Source organism: Mytilus galloprovincialis, chromosome 1 (genome assembly GCF_965363235.1).
Source record: "Mytilus galloprovincialis chromosome 1, xbMytGall1.hap1.1, whole genome shotgun sequence".
NCBI lineage: Eukaryota > Metazoa > Mollusca > Bivalvia > Mytilida > Mytilidae > Mytilus > Mytilus galloprovincialis.
The window spans coordinates 92507298-92527016 of record NC_134838.1 but is presented as its reverse complement, the minus strand read 5'-3'; the positions used below and the strand labels follow the sequence as shown (position 1 = coordinate 92527016).

General features: G+C 32.3%; 1 protein-coding gene across 1 annotated transcript; it reads left to right on the top strand.

Annotated features, from left to right (window-relative positions):
* Positions 1-19: 19 nt before the first annotated feature.
* On the top strand, positions 20-17316 carry LOC143044974 (diphthine methyl ester synthase-like). Its single transcript, XM_076217256.1, has 8 exons — positions 20-223; positions 5173-5233; positions 5472-5535; positions 7077-7185; positions 8157-8277; positions 9572-9611; positions 15358-15464; positions 16954-17316. The coding sequence occupies exons 1-8, from the start codon at positions 86-88 to the stop codon at positions 17163-17165; spliced, it is 852 nt and encodes a 283-aa protein (XP_076073371.1). The 5' UTR covers positions 20-85; the 3' UTR covers positions 17166-17316.
* The last annotated feature ends 2403 nt before the right edge of the window (positions 17317-19719 follow it).

Genomic DNA, 19719 nt, shown 5'->3' with positions numbered 1-19719 from the left:
TCCAATCGAAATATCTAACACTTTTTGAGAAACTTCTTCCGGAATGACACACGTGTTTTGAAAATCAAAACAAACAGATCAGCTGATGATGTTTTATTTTATTGGTTTAGGTCTTGGGGATGCAAAAGACATAACAGTAAAAGGTTTAGAAATTGTCAAAAAATCCAAAAGGGTGTATCTTGAAGCATATACTTCTATTTTAACAGTTGGCAAGGAAAAATTGGTAAATTTTACATATTAAATTATGATTTATAAATATGTAACTATAAAAAAGAAGATGTGGTATGATTGCCAATGAGACAACTGTCCACAAGAGACCAAAATGACACAGAAATTAACAACTATAGGTCTTCAACAATGAGCAAAGCCCATACCGCATAGTCAGCTATAAAAGGCCCCGAAATGACAATGTAAAACAATTCAAACAAGAAAACTAATGACCTTATTTATTTAAAAAAATGAGCGAAAAACAAATGTATAATACATAAACAAATGACAACCACTGAATTACAGGCTCCTGGCTTTGGACATACACATACATGTCGTTCATAATGTGGTGGGGTTCAACATGTTAGCGGGATCCCAACTCTCCCCTTACCTGGGACAGTGGTATAACAGTACAACATAAGAACGAACTATAAATACAGTTGAAAAAGGCTTAACTCATCAGATGGACAAATGTACAAGTGGACGTGGCCAAATACTTGTACATCTCAACAACAAAATGACACTAAGAACAGATCTTACTCACAGTTATCTGACAGCTTGTTCAAAGCCACTAACAACTAATAAAAAAATCATGCATCTAAGACTAAAATATCAATCAGTACACATCCAACATCCAATGGATTTAGTGTAAAGACGTCATAAACAGTCAGAGAAAAACATGACCTTGTGCAATGCCAAGATACAGGTATCGACAGATTGTAGATCAATGAATGTGTATATGTATATACTACATGTAGTAATATTTAGTTTGCGTTTAATTTACTGATAACAAAATCAATATTTATACCAATAAAAACAATATTCAATGGTCATATTACAGTGTTGAATTGGTAACCTTGTAGAATAAGTTTCCTTAAAAATGAGGATGTGCTATCCTGTTTGAAATAAGTTTTCTACAGGAACAACCAAACTTAAAAACCAAATTTTTATATCAATGGAAAAATTTAGTAAAGGTTTTTAGTAGTTTATAGGAACGATAAAACTAGTTCCTTTGATTATTGTAATCTCCTGAAGATTAATTTATTAAATCTGGAAAAAAGTAATCTTGCCAATTAACAGTAAATAATCACAACCCTGATTGATTGATCAATGGAATTCAAAGATAAATACATGTACATTGTAGTTAACAAAATTAATGGTTAAAGAGGGTAGAAATGTGCTAACCCACATGATAAAAGACAGTTAAATATCTTTTAAAATAAACTTAACTACAAACATTCTATTCCATTTTTACCCTTACAGTAGCTGCAAAATGGGATTTGATGAATAAAATTTAAAAAATACACGCTAACAGTAACAAAAAACAGATGTTTGATTATAAATGGTATTCCTATACCCTAGTCAATTGAAGACATAAAACACAACTTGTATACTAACTACATTCACTGATGCTTCCATGTGAATCTGTCCTCAATTGTTCCTCAATATGTGAAGACAATATCAAGTCCCTGTTTTGAAAACAATTAAAAGTACCTGTGTTTGAAATACTCCATCATGTCCATATAGAAAAAAAATTCCAGCAGCATTTTTTTTTGTTTTATGAAATAATTCACATGTAATTGCTTAAATTGAGAAAAAACAAACAACTCAGCATAATTTGTGGGCCTGCAAGTGAATACCTTTTTACCATATATATACATGATATATGAAGAACTATAAATTTAGAAATTATTGTGTACATTTATAATCATGATTTTTGAAGAATTGACAAATTTTTTAGATTATTTTACAATTTCAGGAAAATATGCATTTTGATATCTGGTATCATATACATGTATCAGAATGTGATCTCTTATTATTGAAATAATCACCAAATCACATTACATTCACATTAATTAAAATTTGCAATATTTTCTGGATTTACACATGTACAGTTTATAACAACATGAACAAGTTCATTCTAAGGCTTGAAAATAAAACATATCATATTTTCCTGACACAAACAACAAAAAGCCTCAAAGGAGAATGTGTTCCAAGACAACATTCTGGCAAAGGTTGTTGGAGGAACCTTGTATCACAATTTATGATATAATAAATTTCAACAAGAATTTAAATTTGATAACAGGGCCGTAACTACATTGAGGCAAATGAGGCAAATGCCTCATGTTTTAAATTTCAAAAAAAAAAAAAAAAACTAAAACAAATTGTTTTCACTGAAAGTGTCTTGCAAGAAGCAAGTTCTCTTCACTCTCCGATGTCGCCCCTGCATATTTTTCGTAATCCATGTTTCTATTTTACTTTTGGTTTTCAGAGTTGATGGTCTATTGTTTGTACTTCTGTGTCCCGGGTTTGTCTTTTGTTCATTTATTGTCCTACTTAATGACTAGTCTTGAGTGTTGATTTTCATTTGTAAACGTGTCACACTGTGTAATGTTGCATGTCCACCGATGTCCAGGCATTATGCGAGAAAATATTTTAAGAATATACGATGCTACTGGACACAGAAAAAAGTGGTCGTTTCTGCATGGAGAATTGAACTTGATATCAAAGAATACGAAACTGCCTTTCTTGTATATAAAACCATACCCAATTTTTCTTAGTATGGATTGTAAAATTAGGTATTTTCTGTAGGTGAGATATGCACAGAAGTGATAGATATGTATTATAAATATAGAAAATTGAATATCTTAATCAACAAAAAAAATAAAAAAAATAACTATCATATACCCAAGCGCCTGTGGATAAAACTAGATAGCTGACATGGTTTAAATTAAAGTAAGACCACCAATTTCCCGGTATCAAATCATTTGTTGAAAAAAAAATCAATGTATTGCCATATGACCTTTTACATTCAAGGGTTAAATTTGTATTAAGTCGTGTTCAGACCCTTTAACAGAAAATAAAGGAATAAGAAGTACACGTGCACGGGAGCTACATTTAATCGCACACAATGTCAATGTATAGAAAAAAATACAAATATGATCAATGGTCAAAGTTTTATTCCTGTTCTTCATCTTGATAGTTGCTGGAGGGTCTTCAATAATGAAAGAATCATAAATACCGGAAAAAAAGGTCAATATGGTCCCTAGTGTCGACTTGAGCAGTACTAGTATTTAGCGTATATTACTGCACTAATGACTGTCACTATATTTAAATCTAGTCATAAAAAATCTCAAGTCAGCACAATACAAGACAAGAACAGACAGACAGATCCGGTATTAATGATTATGAGAATTACGATTTTTGCTTTATCCTACATATCGGTCTTTTAATGTTTTGAATTTCCCTAAAACTTTAAAGTCTTAAATAACAATGAATCTATGTTTTTGCTTTGAGACCAGAATATTGTCGAAAAAATAGCTAAAAATGATTTGCGTTTCTATGTAAGAAAGAGAGGAAACGCTCAGAATGCACGATTTTGCGTTATTTTTCTCAGAGCTTAAGATCCCCAGACCCCTCGCCAAAAATTTTTTCGCCTCGCTACGCTCGGCGAATATATTTTGCCTCAGTGTTAAAAGGGCCTAGTTACGGCCCTGGATAATTAGTCTGTAATATAAATGATTTTGAGGTTTACATTTGTAGGTCAGGTAAAAAAATATTAAACAGTTGTCATTTGGTATAAGAAAACAAACCTCTAACTTTAATATTTAGGTCAAAAAGATTTAGTAACAATTGGCATGCAGGCAAAACTGTTAGTATTTTCAATTGTATTTTAGCTATAGTGTCTGTCCATGATGACTGATATATTAATATACAGGCTTTTTATACGACCGCAAAAATTAAAAAAAAAAATGGTCTTATATTGGTATCACGTTGTCAACGTGGTCCAAAGACAGATTGTTTCCCGATAATAACTTTTGAATGTGTAAAAATAAGTCAATAAAATTTTAACGCAATGTTTATAACCACTAAAGGAAGCTTGAGATTGATTTTGGGGGTTATGGTCTCAAAGATTAAGGAATAAGGGGTCCAAAGGGGCCAAAAACAGCATTTATCTAGTTTCAGGACAAAAAGTTGTGTCTTAGTAATTCAATTGTTCTAAAATTGTACCACAATGTTTAATACCATAAGTTAAAGGTTGGGATTTATTTTAAGGGGTTATTGGGCAGGGCAAATAGTATAAGAATTAATTGCCAAAAAGGGGCCAAAACAAGCATTTTTGTAGTTGCAAGACAATAACTTGTGTGTAACTGTATAGATCTCTCTGACATTGTACCACAAGTTTCCATATAACAGAGGGAAAGCTGGGATTCAGATTGGGGTTAATTTTCCTGAATATGTAGGAATAAGGGGCCAAAAAGTGCCAAAAAGAAGCATTTTTTCTAGTTTACAGACAATAACTTGTGTTTAAGTGTATGGATCTCTATAAATTTTTACAAGAAGGTTAAATACCACTAAAGGAAGGTTGGGATTGATTTTGGTGGTTATTGTCCAAACAGTTTAGGAATTATGGCTAAAAATGTTTCAGAATTAGGGGAAAAAAGGGGAAAAACTAGGTATTTCTGGTCAATGGACAATTAAGACAATTTTAATAAAAGCAGGGTAAGGGAGGTAATTCTAAAACATTTAACATACAATGTTGGGTATGTTTTGGATTTACCTCCCTTACACTGCTTGTACATTATGTTGAAGAAATGTCAGGATTTGGACTAATTGAAAAAAAGGGGGTTAGTAGTTGTTTTCAATTTTTTTTCTTCAAATTTCTCAAATTCCAAATTTTTGAAAAGTTATAAGAAGAAATTTTTAATTGCAAGATATTGCACACTAGATTTGTAATATATTGACATTTGTTTTGTGTCAGAAACTCATATTATTTAAAAAATTTGATTGCAATCAAAATTCAGAGCTGTATCAAGCTTGAATGTTGTGTCCATACTTTCCCCAACTGTTCAGGGTTCGACTTCTACAGTCGTATAAAGCTGAACCCTGTGGAGCACCTGGTTTATTCGGGGTATGTTTTACCAGTAGTTAATGCTTGTTTTAAAAGGTATAAATGTTTTGCAGGAAGAATTCTATGGCAGGGAAGTTATATTGGCTGACAGAGATATGGTTGAAACGCAGTCAGGTATATAATTTATACATGTGCAAGTTGTATATAATTTGGGTTTAAATTTACTTTTACATGATGTTTTGGGTTTTTTGGCCTTCAATTATACATCAGTAAGGTTTTCATGTTAGGGAGCTACTAGTCAAGAGATAAAGGATATCTGACATTGTTGGGTTGATGTTTAGACAAGTTATATATATATATATTAAAAAAAGCCTGGATGACAAAGCATTGATTACATTTTCTATATTTGCAGATGAAATGTTTGAGGGATCTGACACTGAGGATGTTTCCTTTCTAGTTGTAGGTGATCCATTTGGGTAGGTTTACTTCATAAGGACATAAAAGTTGTTGATATTTTTATGGTAATATGCATTTAGCATTGATACAAGTTTTGTGTTACATTGTAAGTGCACAAGCAACACAACCCTAATTCACATGGTCAATGCTAAACATGAAAATATTCTTATAATCATACTGACTATCATTTTTAACAAAAACAAGTTTAAAATTATCTCTAGATATCTATTATTTGAAATATAGTTTTAATTATCTCTAAATATAAAAAAGAAGATGTGGTATGATTGCCAATGAGACAGCTATACACAAAAGACCAAACTGACACAGACATTAACAACTATAGGTCACTGTATGGCCTTCGACAATGAGCAAAGCCCATACCGCATAGTCAGCTATAAAAGACCCCGATAAGACAATGTAAAACAATTCAAACAAGAAAACTAACGGCCTTATTTATGTAAAAAAATGAACGAAAAACAAATATGTAACACATAAACAAACGACAACCACTGAATTAAAGGCTCCTGACTTGGGACAGGCACATACATAAATAATGTGGCGTGGTTAAACATGTTAGCGGGATCCCAACCCTCCACCTAACCTGGGACAGTGGTATAACAGTACAACATAAGAACAAACTATAAAAATCAGTTGAAAAAGGCTTAACTCATCAGATGGACAAAAATACAAGTGGACGTGGTATTTATACTTGAAATTTAGTTTTAATTCTGAAATACTAAATAAGTTTTATGGAAGATTTTTTCTTAAAATGGCCAAAATTTTTATGATTCAAGGTAGATTTAGAACCAAAAGGAGTAGGGGCAATAAGGCCCTTATTTGGCCCAAAAATTACTGCAAATTTAAGAGTTATCATCCATATTTTTAAATTACTGAAAAGTATCTCAGGTAGAAGGTATTCAGAAAAGCTAAATAATTTTGGACATTGAACAAGTTACCATGGCAACAAATCATGCCTTAATTTGCATATTTTGTAAAATTTTGTGTTTTTCCTTGTTTTTCATCAAATTTTTAAGTATATTTTCGATTGGAAAAGTATGTGCGCACCCAAGAAACAACTTTATATTTCGTGAGATTTTGTCAATAGTAATAATAAAGCTGCAGTTTAATTATTTTGTTGTTTCTTGGCTGCGCACGATGTTTCCACAACAGAAATAGAGATAGAAAACTGCATAAATTCTGAATTTTCATCGTTTTTGTGAAAACAGTACATATTATGACGTAATTGTGACGTCATCACATAAAAATCTTAATGTTTTTCATTTATATTTCTTGACCCTATGCATTTCTAAAGATTATGTGCCAATTTGAAAAAAGTTATCAAACATTTTATTTTCCTGGGCCAAAACCAGGCCTTAATGCCCCTACTCCTTTAAGATTTGAACATTAAAACCAGAACAAAATTATCAATTTTTTTAACTGTTGGCTGCTCTTCTCTGTCTGAAACTTCTGAGAGCTCAAGAGAACTACTTAATTTGTCTACAATTATTTTATGCCTTTGGAACAAACAACTTTTATTTAAAATTCAGTCAAACCATTGTAGTGCAACAACACATACAGATTTAGTATTGAGAGCTAAGGAGAAAGAACTTGAATACAGAGTTATACATAATGCCTCCATAATGAATGCTGTTGGCTGTTGTGGTCTACAGGTAGGCATTTTTTGTTTTCAAATATTCATTGTAAATTCTGTAATAATGTTTGAGTCTAGTAGAAGCCTACTACTGCTTCTTAAAAATTTTAATTTCATCAATTTATATCAGATCACTTCTGCATGTACAATAACAGTACCCATACACTCAAGATACTACAGGAGCAACACTTTTCAAATTAACCAAAACAACATTTGTCTTCCACTCATGTACAATTATTAAGACTTATTTGATCACAGGTCACACCTTTACTGCAACTAGTTGTGGTTTTATATTTCCTAAATATAGTAACATAGCTATATTTTGTACAATGTCAATTTCATCATAGAACACTTTCTCTAAAATCAGTGGTTCATGAAGGGATGAAAATAATTTTGACATTTGTGTAAAGATTAAAAAGGCTATCAATTTATTAATTTAAGTTGCAGTATAAAAACAATGTTAGGTCAATGTCATAAAAATATCAACCTTTTTGGTACTAAGCGCAAAACTGGGGAAGGGCTCTTTTCTCCAGTTTTTCAGCCTCATACAAAAAAGTTGATATTTTCCTGATGTTATATTTGTTATTCTCATCAGATTTTGTCTAATGCGTAGTTCATTTCTGTGTGTGTTACATTTTGATGTTGTGTCCTCATTCTCCTCTTTTATGTAATGCGTTCCTCGATTTTGGTTTGTGACCAGGAATTGTTTTTTTCTATCGATTTATGAGTTTTGAAAATTGACATACTACTGTTGCCTTTATTGAACTAATATTGTATATTTATTTGGTATATTAACTATATTTTCTTATACAAAAGGGACCACATTATCATTGAGAAATAGTGTTTTATTTTTATTGATACTACAGTAAAATGAATTTTTCAACTTCATATTAAATTTTTAATGTGGAATATCACAGTACTTTTAAAACAGAGAGATATAATATATAAAATGAATTGTAACTAATTGTAACTACTATTTCTATGTTTCAGTTGTACAACTTTGGCGAAACTATATCAATTGTCTTCTGGACAGATACATGGAAACCTGATAGCTTTTATGATAAAATAAAAAGAAATAGAGATTTAGGAATGCATACATTATGTTTATTAGGTATGCATATAGAATTTTAAAAAAGTTGTGGTGCATGGATCAGCCTGAAATGATAATGTGATAACACAATGAACATAATATAATTTTGGCATGAACATTGTTTTCTGTCTTTTGCATTAAACATAGTAAAAAAGAACTTTAGCAAGAAAACATATTGAATATAAAGTAGCAAATTAATGGCATGAAAAAACCCTTTACACCGATGTTATGAATTTGAATAAAAACTACTGGCAATGTAATATTTTAGCATTGTAGGAAAACTGATAACTGACAACATCAGTGTTCCCACTGTTGTATAACTCTGCTAAGATCTTAAAATTGCAAATCAATGTCAAACACATTAACCAGGCCTAAATCATTGACACCATAATGAATGAAGCGCTGTTGATAAAATTGACCTGAACATGTTGAGTCATTCGAGGGGTGGTAAGTAGATTATACAATATAAATTCATATAAAATCTCTTCTTGAGATTTCAAAAATAACCATTTTTGATTATAGGCCAAGTTTTCAAGTTGGTCCAAATTGGGGTCTAAAATTAAACTTTGTTTGATTTCAACAAAAATTTAATATATGGGGTTCTTTGGAATGCTGAATCCAACCATGTATTTAGATTTTGGATATTGGACCATAATAGGTTAACGTCCAATTTAATTTTTTTAAGTTCTTAGACCACATTCATTCTGTGTCAACTATTTAATCACAATCCAAATTCAGAGCTGTATCAAGCTTGAATGTTGTGTCCATACTTGCCCCAACTGTTCAGGGTTAGACCTCTGCATTTGTATCAAGCTGCGCCCTGCGGAGAACCTGGTTGAACTCATTGTCTTCAGCCACTAGACAAAAAGTTTCATATTGTGACTTGTAACTGATATATGACATCAATATGCAAACCACCTGATAATGAGTAGTATCATCTGGATGTGAACTACTGATGAAGGATGGTTAAATATAAACTTTTTTAATTTTCAATTTAAAGGGGCCAATGAGGTTGACTAATCAAACCTTCTCCTGTTTAATTTATTAATGATAAATATACACTGCAAACCAAAAATTACTACTTTTCATAACAAAATTGAAAGCTGCATCTAATATGAAAACTAAATGTCTGAGTTTTATTTACACTTATTATGGAACTTATGAAGGCATGAAGTTCTGGCATACACAAATTGTTTAAATTTCAGTTTCGATACTATGGTTTAGTTGTTATTTACTCTGAAACTTGCTGTTTGCATTGTATTTTTTTTTTATTTTACTAGAGGTACAAGGTTTACAGTTTTCCATTTTTTTTCAGATATTAAAGTTAAAGAACAAAGTATAGAAAATTTAATGAAGTAAGTATATTTTATTCCTTAGTAAGTTTTATTATATATATATCTGATGAAATAAACTGTTAAAAAATATAAAGTGTTTATGCTGGCATTGTTTTACTTATAAATTCTGGTTCTTACAAAGTAATGACAGGAATTGTCAAAAACATTGCACAGTACAAATATGTCAAAGGCCAGAGGCGGATTTAGAGGGAGGACAAAACAGGGAAAGTAACCCAAAGTTATTTTTAGATACACAATTTTTATTACTCAACAGCAATTAGCCTGAGGTAAAACTTGTTGATTACCAGTATGTTTGACACCCAAGCTGGCAAATGAAGCCATATAATTATGCATGTTCTTTGATTTACAGGTAAAATTTACCTCAGGTAATGTCAGTTACACCGGATATGGGGCTAAAAGTTTTAATTCATGAAATATTTCATACACAGGATTTTTTCTGCTTCAACGGGAGGACGGGAGGAGACCCCTGAAAACGGGATTATTGTACTCCCGTCGGGAGGTTCACATGTATGGCCAAGAGGGCCCGCCCCAGTGGCGGATCCAGAACTTTTCCTAAGGGGGGCCCGCTGACTGACCTAAGAGGGGGCCCGCTCCAGTCATGCTTCAATGATTCCCTATATAATCAACCAAATTTTTCCCACGAAAGGGGGGCCCCCCCCCTGGATCCGCCTATGCGCCCCCTCCCTTTTCTGGGAAAATATAGGGAATCACAGTTCAATCACTGAAGCATGACCAGAGCAGGCCCCTTCTTATGAAAATTTCTGGATCTGCCACTGAAGGCCACTTTGACTACAAACCACCCAACTTTAATAAAACCATCTATATTATTAAAGACAAACAACAATATAAAACCACTGATTAACACATGACATAAAATTAAAAAATGCAAACATTTCTTACTTACAAAACCGTATTAAACTCTAAATTAGAAACTTGAATGTTGATATGGTCTAGAAAAACCTATAAAAATGTTGCTGATTATAAATACAAATATTGCTTCTTTCATAAATTTTGATAAACATGTGTTACATTTAAAAAAATCTGAGTAACAGTCATTGCTGGTAATCAAATTTTATAAAGGGTATTTAGAAAGCAATATATTTGTAATTGATATTTTCCGTCTTATTTCTTTTTACTTAATGGTAAACAATGTCTCTGTAATAATATTTAGATGATTAGTTATTGATGAGGGAAACCTATTTATAATTATGCATGTTATATAGTAATTTTGCGGTATTTTCTTTTTAGCTCACCTGGCCCAAATGGCCAACTGAGATTTTCTCATCACTTGGTGTCCATCGTCCGTCGTCTGTCTTCCGTCGTCATTAACTTTTACAAAAATCTTTTCCTCTGAAACTGCTAGGCCAAATTTAACCACACTTGGCCACAGTCATCATTGGGGTATCTAGTTTAAAAATGTGTCTGGTGACCTGGCCAACCAACCAAGATGGCAGCATAGGGGTAAAATGTAGATTTTGGCTTATATCTCTGTAACCAAAGCATTTAGAGCAAATCTGACAGAGTCAAAAATGTTTATGAATTGGACAACCTGTTGTTGGGTTGCTGCCCCTGAATTAGTAATTTTAAGGAAATTTTGCTGTATTTGGTTGTTATCTTGAATATTATTATAGATAGAGATAAACTGTAAACAGCAATAATGTTCAGCAAAGGAAGTTTTACAAATAAGTCAACATGACCAAAATGGTCAGTTGACCCTTAAGGCGAAGTGTACGTAATTGCACGCCTCTAGCGGAATACGGGATTAAAAACGTTTGTCGTTAGTTACGCAAGTTATCTATCTCCCTTACTCCAAGAAAGGACACAGGAAAGAGAAACTACTTTCTGCGGTCTATAATGAATCCAACAAGCACGCCTGTGCTGTCTTAAACCTCATAGAAATTATCTAAATAACTCCAATTAGAAATCACAGCATTCTGTACGTTGTTCTGTGTGCAGCCTGACTTAAAAACTCTGTTTTTTTTTGTTTTAGACGCGTAGGAGAAGGCATTTCGTGTTTATGATATCAACAGAAAGAAAAAACGCCTCACAACAAAATTATAAACAAATAAACAAATGAACATGTAACAATTTTTCTTCTATTGACATCAAATTAATTAAAATGAAACCTGAATTGACCCAACAATATCGTTTTAAAAAAGCCAGAGTCTTGAACGAAAAACACAGTATTCAACGTAAAGGTTTATAATAGGTTACAAATAATTAATGAAAGACGTATGAATTTAATTGTTTAATTAAAAAGACGTTGAAATGTTCGTATTTTGTGCAATTGAAAATTTAAGGACATGATTTATATTCATATAAGAAATCAGACGATACCAAGAGAATAATTTGACCACTAGTGCAAAACTTACCAGTCGGAAGAACAAAGACGGAAAACAAACAAAAAATAAACAAATTAGGCCCTAAATTACTCAGGAACTTAAAAGTTGTCTCACTCTAACATTTATCTTAAAATAAGTAAAAATTATGTCATTCAACTCCCAGTTTTCAACTTTTTCTACATGTGCAGAAAATAAACAGGTGTCTTCTATTCCGTCCGCAATTTATGGGAAAACTAAATCTAAATTTAGAACCATATTGAAATTGAAAGTACACATGTAAGATAAAATATAACATGTCATTTCTTCTTTCACAAATTACAATTTCGAAGAGATATATAGCGAAATCTGTTTTCTTTTATTGTGCCTGTGTGCATCATTCAAAATTAGAGATTATAATTTTGAAGTATCAAGTCTCAATTCAAGATTATGAATGAATAGAATATAGAATTACAGGGGAGGGGGTTAGGACCTTTATCGGAACTCCGGGATCGGGTGTTTTTTAAGCTCGGGATTTTGGGATTGACCCTTTCGGAATCCGGGAGTTCTATTTTCGAATTTCGGGTAGTCGGGATTTAATTTTTTTTAAATTTGGGACCTCGGGATTTCGTGTTTTTAAGCCCGGGATTTCGGGATCTGGATCCCTCCTTCCCTCCTCCCTCTATTATGGTTAAAGAAAAGAGGTCAAGGAAGTTTATATTTAGTGGAATGAGAGGTGAAATGTGTTCCGACTATTACATTTCGATTTTTTAAAATTTAACCCAAGTTTACTGCAAGGGGTGTTTAACGACCTCGATGATTATCCATGAGGATCTCGCACTCGGTCAGCTCTAGGTTTTCACCTAGTTCATGATCATACAAGAATTGAGAAGCCTGTGGTTTACTAGTCTTATAATATGAGACTTTGGAGTTCATATAATTTACATTCAACGTTTTTTATCGAATATTTCAAGGCTTTTTGACTGTCAATGTTGACCCCTCCCCCAATTGATTGGATAAAATGAATGGACTGCCGCCCCTATTTCAAACTGAAGTCCTATAAACTGACTGGTATTCGAATTTGTTAAAAGAAATGATTTGTATCTCACAGGGGCGTAGCTGCCGTTAGGCACTTTAGGCACGTGCCTACACATAATTTTTTCACATTTTTTTGTTTTATTAAAAAAAATTAATAAACAATGTTATCTGTAGATGAAGCCGATGAAGTTATCAAAACTCTTTAATTATCGAATGTCATGTGTAAACAGTTGACTGAATACCTAGCTACGCCCCTGTCTCATATTGATTCAATACCGTAATGCCGGAAAAAAAATCATTTGTTTCCGCGAATTCCGAACAGCTAGAAATTTATTCCCGAGTTTCAATTTGAGTAACTCGAATAATTCAAGCCCTTTCCATGTCCGATTTTCTCCCACACAAGAAATGTAGCATTTGTACATCAGCTGAATAATACGACTGAATTATTCGGGTTACAATTTGTGTAAATCCCGAATGCACATAAAAGTAAAGGTCCAGCCCGACTTTCGGAAAAGGACTGTTGTAGATTTCAGATTGATTTCCTGAAATAAAAATCATACAAAAAAGTTTCACTCAAATATTCGTCTTCAGACGTGTAAAGTTATACAACGGTTAATAGCCGGTCTGGATTGTGATAAAAAGAAGCGCATGCAATGCATAATATATATTATGTCGTGGCTCAGGGATGCTTATGCGGCACAAAGATAAGATTAATTTACCCAAATGTACTAAGAATTACCACACAACTTAAATTTACTTAAATATTGATATGTTATCCTGTGCCAGACAGATGGCTGATATTCTGAGAAGAGACCTTGATGAAATGAAGTTTTATGGGAACAAAGATTTTGAAAACACGTCGCAGTGTTTAGATTTTAACAAAAATAAGGCACCAAGGTTGAAAATAGTTCTAGTTTATAATGATGAAAATGTCAACTGTTTTCTAGCTTGGCGATCTCCGCACGCACCCGAATATAATAGACAAACACAATACAATAGTACACAAAACGTAACATAAAGAACTAAAGACCAAGCAACACGAACTCCAACAAAACGGTATATTTTTCATACAAGTATAGAAATATATATATATATATAGGAAACGTCGTAACTGTTGCTGCGACGTCAATAACGTTGTCGTTGTTTTTTGTTTTTTTACACTCAAGATTCAACTTTAACAGTGTATAGCTTGAAAAGTAGCATGGTTGCTAAGGACTTTCTTTGCACCAATTGATTCCTCAGACATTTTAGAATCGTCTCATAAATTTAAAAAAAAATCGATTGTCTAATATAATAGAAAATCTTGGAAATGTAACAATTCCTGCCGAATTTCACGATTTTCCCTATATGTCCTTTGTAATTTTGGTGTATGACACTGTTAACTTCAACAGCTCGTATCTCAAAAACGAAAACGGTTACCCCCTTTTTTTATTTTATTTTCCGATTTATTTTTACAAGCAGAATCTACATGTAAAATTTTTAAAAAAATCCATTGTGTAGTTTCATTATGTACACTTCGTGTTAAGGAGTTATTGCCGTTTTATAGTCAATTTTTAACAATTTTTCGCAAATTTTTGTTATCTTTTACAAAAATCTTCTCCTCTGAAACTACTTAGATGAATGTAACCAAAGTTGTAATCAATCATCATTAGCCTAGGGTATGTAGTTTAAAATGGTGTCTTATGACCCCCACCCGCAAACCAAGATGGCCAACATGGCTAATACTAGTATATAGGGTAAAATGCAGTTTTTGGCTCATATATTTAAACCCAAAGCATTTCGAGCAAATCTTTGAAAAAAAAATTGTTCATTAGGTCAATTTCTATCTATCTCTTAAATTTTCAGACCATTCATGCAACCCGTTGTTGGGTTGCTGCCCTTGACTTGGTAATTTTAAGAAAAATTTTCAGCTTTTGGTTATTATCTCGAATATTATTATAGATAGAGATAAACTGTAAACAGCAATAATGTACAGCAAAGTAAGACCTACAAATAAGTCAACATGACCAAAATGGTCAATTGACCCCATAAGGAGTTATTGCCCTTTATAATCAATTTTTAGCAATATTCATAAATTTACAAAATAATTTCCACTGAAATTACTGGGCCAAGTTCATTATAGATAGAGATAATTGTAAGCATCAAGAGTGTTCAGTAAAGTAAGATCTACAAACACATCACCATCACCAAAACACAATTTTGACATTAATCCATCTGTGTCCTTTGTTTAATATGCACATAGACCAAGGTGAGCAACACAGGCTCTTTAGAGCCTCTAGTTTTCCATACATCTCTTATACTTAATAGTATGAGCACATTCAAAAAACTTAGAAACAACGCATATATTGTAATGAATTTACAAATCATCTTGGTATTAATGTTTTAATTAGAGGAAAGAAGATATTTGAGCCACCAAGATATATGTCTGTGAATACAGCTGCAGAACAGCTAGTAGAAATTATTCAAAGAAAGAAAGAAGAAGGGGAAAAAGATTTGGGTAAGTTGTGAATTACATTGATTTCATAGAATTTGCAGCCAATAGATAGCAGTGAAATTATTATTGTCTTTAAGATTGAATAAAAATCTGTACAAAGACCAGAGTATTTGGATAATTGGGTCTGTATTTGAAAGAAAAACATGGATAGTTTAATATAGAAAAATGCTTAATGGTTAAAATGAAAACTTGTTCAAATCTCACCAAATTACCATGGGTTGTTCATTAATATTTTGCAAGTTTTGACAGTTTTCATGTTTAACAAATGCTTATAACTATGAGTTGTCTCCCATTAGAAATTTTTGTGTAAGTGGTTTAAAATGGTCCAAGACCACAATAATTTCGTAGAGCATTTCTTTTAGAACATAAATGAAAATTAAAAAATTCCCACCTGCGCTTTCTCAATGAAATTTTTACAGTGTGTTGTACTACTTTTGGGACAAATTATAGAAAAATTATAGAAAACTTCATCGGCTCTAACTCAAAATATGGACAATTTTATGTTTAGGGCATCTTGAAATCTTTTGACAGCTTCCGAAGTTCTAATTTTTAACCTTTTTCAGCTGGACCAAATCACTGCTTTCCTTTAAAATTCTGGACCCAAATTTTTTTACAGTGTAATTTCACCCCCCTACTTGCAATTTGAGCTATAAAACATGGAGAAATAAATTTGGAAGGGGTATAAAAATCATTGGCAAGTAACCCACTGTCAACACTAGGGACTATATTCGTGAACAACAAAAATCAAGGGATAACAATTGTGGTCTCGGACCAAATAATGAATCAAATACATTATTTCCCTTAAGAAGTAATCATTATATAATAAAATAACATGCAATGTTAAACCAGCAAGTGCAATAACATAGAAAATTTTTTTTGTCTGTTTTTTCTTTTGATGTTTGTTTGTTTTTAAAATTAATGCTGAATTGAAACATCTTTGTGAATGTAAAAAAAGGTGTGAAAACGGTGTTGCATCTTTCTTGAAACACAAAACTAGGAGAGTAGAGGGAAATCATGTTGGCTGAAAGTGATGAGACTGGAAGAAAACGACAAATAGAAATTTGAAGAAAAAAAAATAGTTTTGACTTTTAAGAAGTCTTCTTGGCTGATTGGACTTTTTTTTATGACTAAATTTTATTTTTTCTCAAAGCATTTTTTTTTCAAGAAAATGAACGATACTCTATTTTGCATGTGGAGCTGTGTATTACAATACTGCCATCTAACGGTATACAATGCAGTTCATTTGTAATAATACATGGGTTATTTACCATTATGAAATTTGGTATAGATCATTTGTAATAAATCAGAGTTATTTCCCATTATGGAATAAGATATATCTGTAGACCATTTGTATTAAGGAAACATATCCCTAATTCATGGCCCCTTTGCTTTCTATGTTAAATTCCTCAATTTCAAGCAGGCACAGCTATTTTGTTTCTGAAATATGTTATAAATGTAGTTTGTTTGTAATACATTCAATTATATTTTGTAGCATTTACAGAAGATACAATATGTATTGGACTGGCACGTATTGGATCAGAGACACAAACAATTATTGCTGCTACCTTTACAGACATGATGACCGTAGACATTGGTGCTCCTCTACATTCATTTGTTATTCCTGGAGAATTACATCCATTAGAAAAAGACATGTTAAAACTGTTTGCCTATAATGATGATGTCAAGCAGTTATTAAACTCCTGAAAAAAATTCTGATGTTTGTAATTATATTGTGTTTATCTAAAATACAATGATTTCAGATTCCATTTTTCATGACAAAAAAAGTCAAATTAAATGAATGTAAAAATCTCTATGACAGTATATAAAAGATTTGCATATATGCAAATTCTAAAAATAAGTTTTCAATCAATGCAGAAACTCTGTTTCAATACAAGCTAATCATGAACATCTGCAGTATTCTAGAAAAAACAGAAACAAGCGAATTTCCAGTTTAAATTAAACAATACAAATGGAACTTTTTATTATAGAAAGTAAACAATTGATAAGTTGACATATTTGTACTGTTTCTATGGTTGAAAATAGCTGTATGATTTAAGATTTTGTATGTTATATACTTGTATATAAACAAATTGTAGAACACAGACAAAAAGTCACGGAACAAATAATTTTGGCAGGTTTAAATCATTTTGGATCTTGGGATGCCTCTTAATTCAATGAAATTATAAAGGATTGACCAGTTTAATGCATAAATTTAAATTTAAAATCTAAATCACTGGCTACAGCATTTTGAACAAAAACAAATCCTAAAAATGGGTACAATCTTATGGTAAAAAGAAAGTTGGGTACACCTTTTACATTTAGTGTTTTAGGGCACTGCTTTGTTCTTAAAAATATATATCAAAACAAATCATTGTGCTTTAGATTTTGATATTTAAACAAAGACTAATAGGGGAAAGTCAATGTTGGAATAACTTTTAAAAACAAGAATGTGTTCATAGTACAGGATGCCCCATCCGCACTATCATTTTTTATGTTGAATTGACCGTAAAAATGTGGGAAAATCTCTGATTTGGCATTAAGATTAGAAAGATCATATCATACGGAACATGTATACTAAGTTTTAAGTTGATTGGACTTCAAATTCATCAAAAACTACCTCAACTAAAAACTTTAACCTGATGTGGGACGAACAGACTGACAAACAGACTAACGAACGGACGAACGGACCCACAGACCAGAACACATAATGCCCATAAATGGGGCATAAAAATGGACAATTAAAAGACAATTTCAGTCTGCACTCTAACTTAAGTTTGTCTTATCCAAAAATATTGCTAAGAACAACAACATACAGACAGAGTTTAAATTTGGACAGTAAGTCAATTACCATTCTAGAGAAATACCTTTTTTATCTCACCTGGCCCAAAGGGCCAAGTGAGCTTTTCTCATCACTTGGAGTCTGTCGTCCATAGTCGTCCGTCGTCGTTAACTTTTGAAAAATCTTCTTCTCTGAAACTACTGGGCTAAATTTTACCAAACTTGGCCACAATCATCATTGGGGTATCTAGTTAAAAAAATGTGTCCCGTGACCCGGCAAACCAACCAAGATTGACGCCATGGCTAAAAATAGAACAAAGGGGTAAAATGTAGATTTTGGCTTATAACTCTTAAACCAAAGCATTAGAGCAAATCTGACAGGGGTAAAATTGTTAATCAAGTCAACATCTATCTTCCCTGAAATTTTCAGATAAATCAGACAACCCGTTGTTGGGTTGCTGCCCCTGAATTGGTAATTTTTAGGAAATTTTGCCATTTTTAGTTTTTATCTTGAATATTATTATAGATAGAGATAAACTGTAAACAGCAATAATGTTCATCAAAGTAAGATCTACAAATATGCCAACATGACCAAAATGGTCAGTTGATCGCTTATGGAGTTATTGCCCTTTAGAGTCATTTTTTACCAATTTTTTCGTAAATTTTTGTAATCTTTTACAAAAATCTTCTCCTCTGAAACTACTAAGGCAAATTTAACCAAATTTGTCGAAATCATCATAAGGGTATGTAGTTTAAAAAATGTTTTTGTTGACCCGGCGAGCCAACCAAGATGGCCATCATGGCTAAAAATAGAACATAGGGGTAAACTTTAGATTTTGGCTTATAACTCTGAAACCAAAGCATTTAGAGCAAATCTGACAAGGGTTAAAATTGTTTATCTAGTCAAGATCTATCTGCCCTGAAATTTTCAGATGAATCGGACAACCTGTTGTTGGGTTCTTCCCCTTACTTGGTAATTTTAAGGAAATTTTGCTGTTTTAAGCTCACCTGGCCCAAAGGGCCAAGTGAGCTTTTCACATCACTTGGCGTCCGTCGTCGTCCGGTGTCGTCTGTTAACTTTTACAAAAATCTTCTCTGAAACTACTGGGCAAAATTTAACCAAACTTGGCCATAATCATCATTGGAGTATCTAGTTAAAATGTGTCCGATGACCTGGCCAGCCAACCAAGATGGCCGCCATGGCTAAAAATAAAACATAGGGGTAAAATGTAGATTTTAGCTTATAACTCTGAAACCAAAGCATTTAGAGCAAATCTGATAAGGATTTTATGGAAATTTAGCCGTTTTTGTTTATTATCTTGAATATTATTATAGATAGAGATAAACTTAAAACATCAAAAATGTTCGGCAAAGTAAGATCTACAAATCAGTCAACATGAGCAAAATGGTCAATTGACCCCTTGAGGAGTTATTGCCCTTTATAGTCAATTTTAACAATTTTCATAAATTTTGTAAATTG

Bases quoted from the DNA above. Each gene is read 5' to 3' on its own strand.
- LOC143044974 (XM_076217256.1), top strand. From the start codon at position 86: ATGATGTTTTATTTTATTGGTTTAGGTCTTGGGGATGCAAAAGACATA. The intron at 7,186-8,156 runs GTAGGCATTTTT...TCTATGTTTCAG, and splicing joins TTGGCTGTTGTGGTCTACAG to TTGTACAACTTTGGCGAAAC. The intron at 8,278-9,571 runs GTATGCATATAG...ATTTTTTTTCAG, and splicing joins GCATACATTATGTTTATTAG to ATATTAAAGTTAAAGAACAA.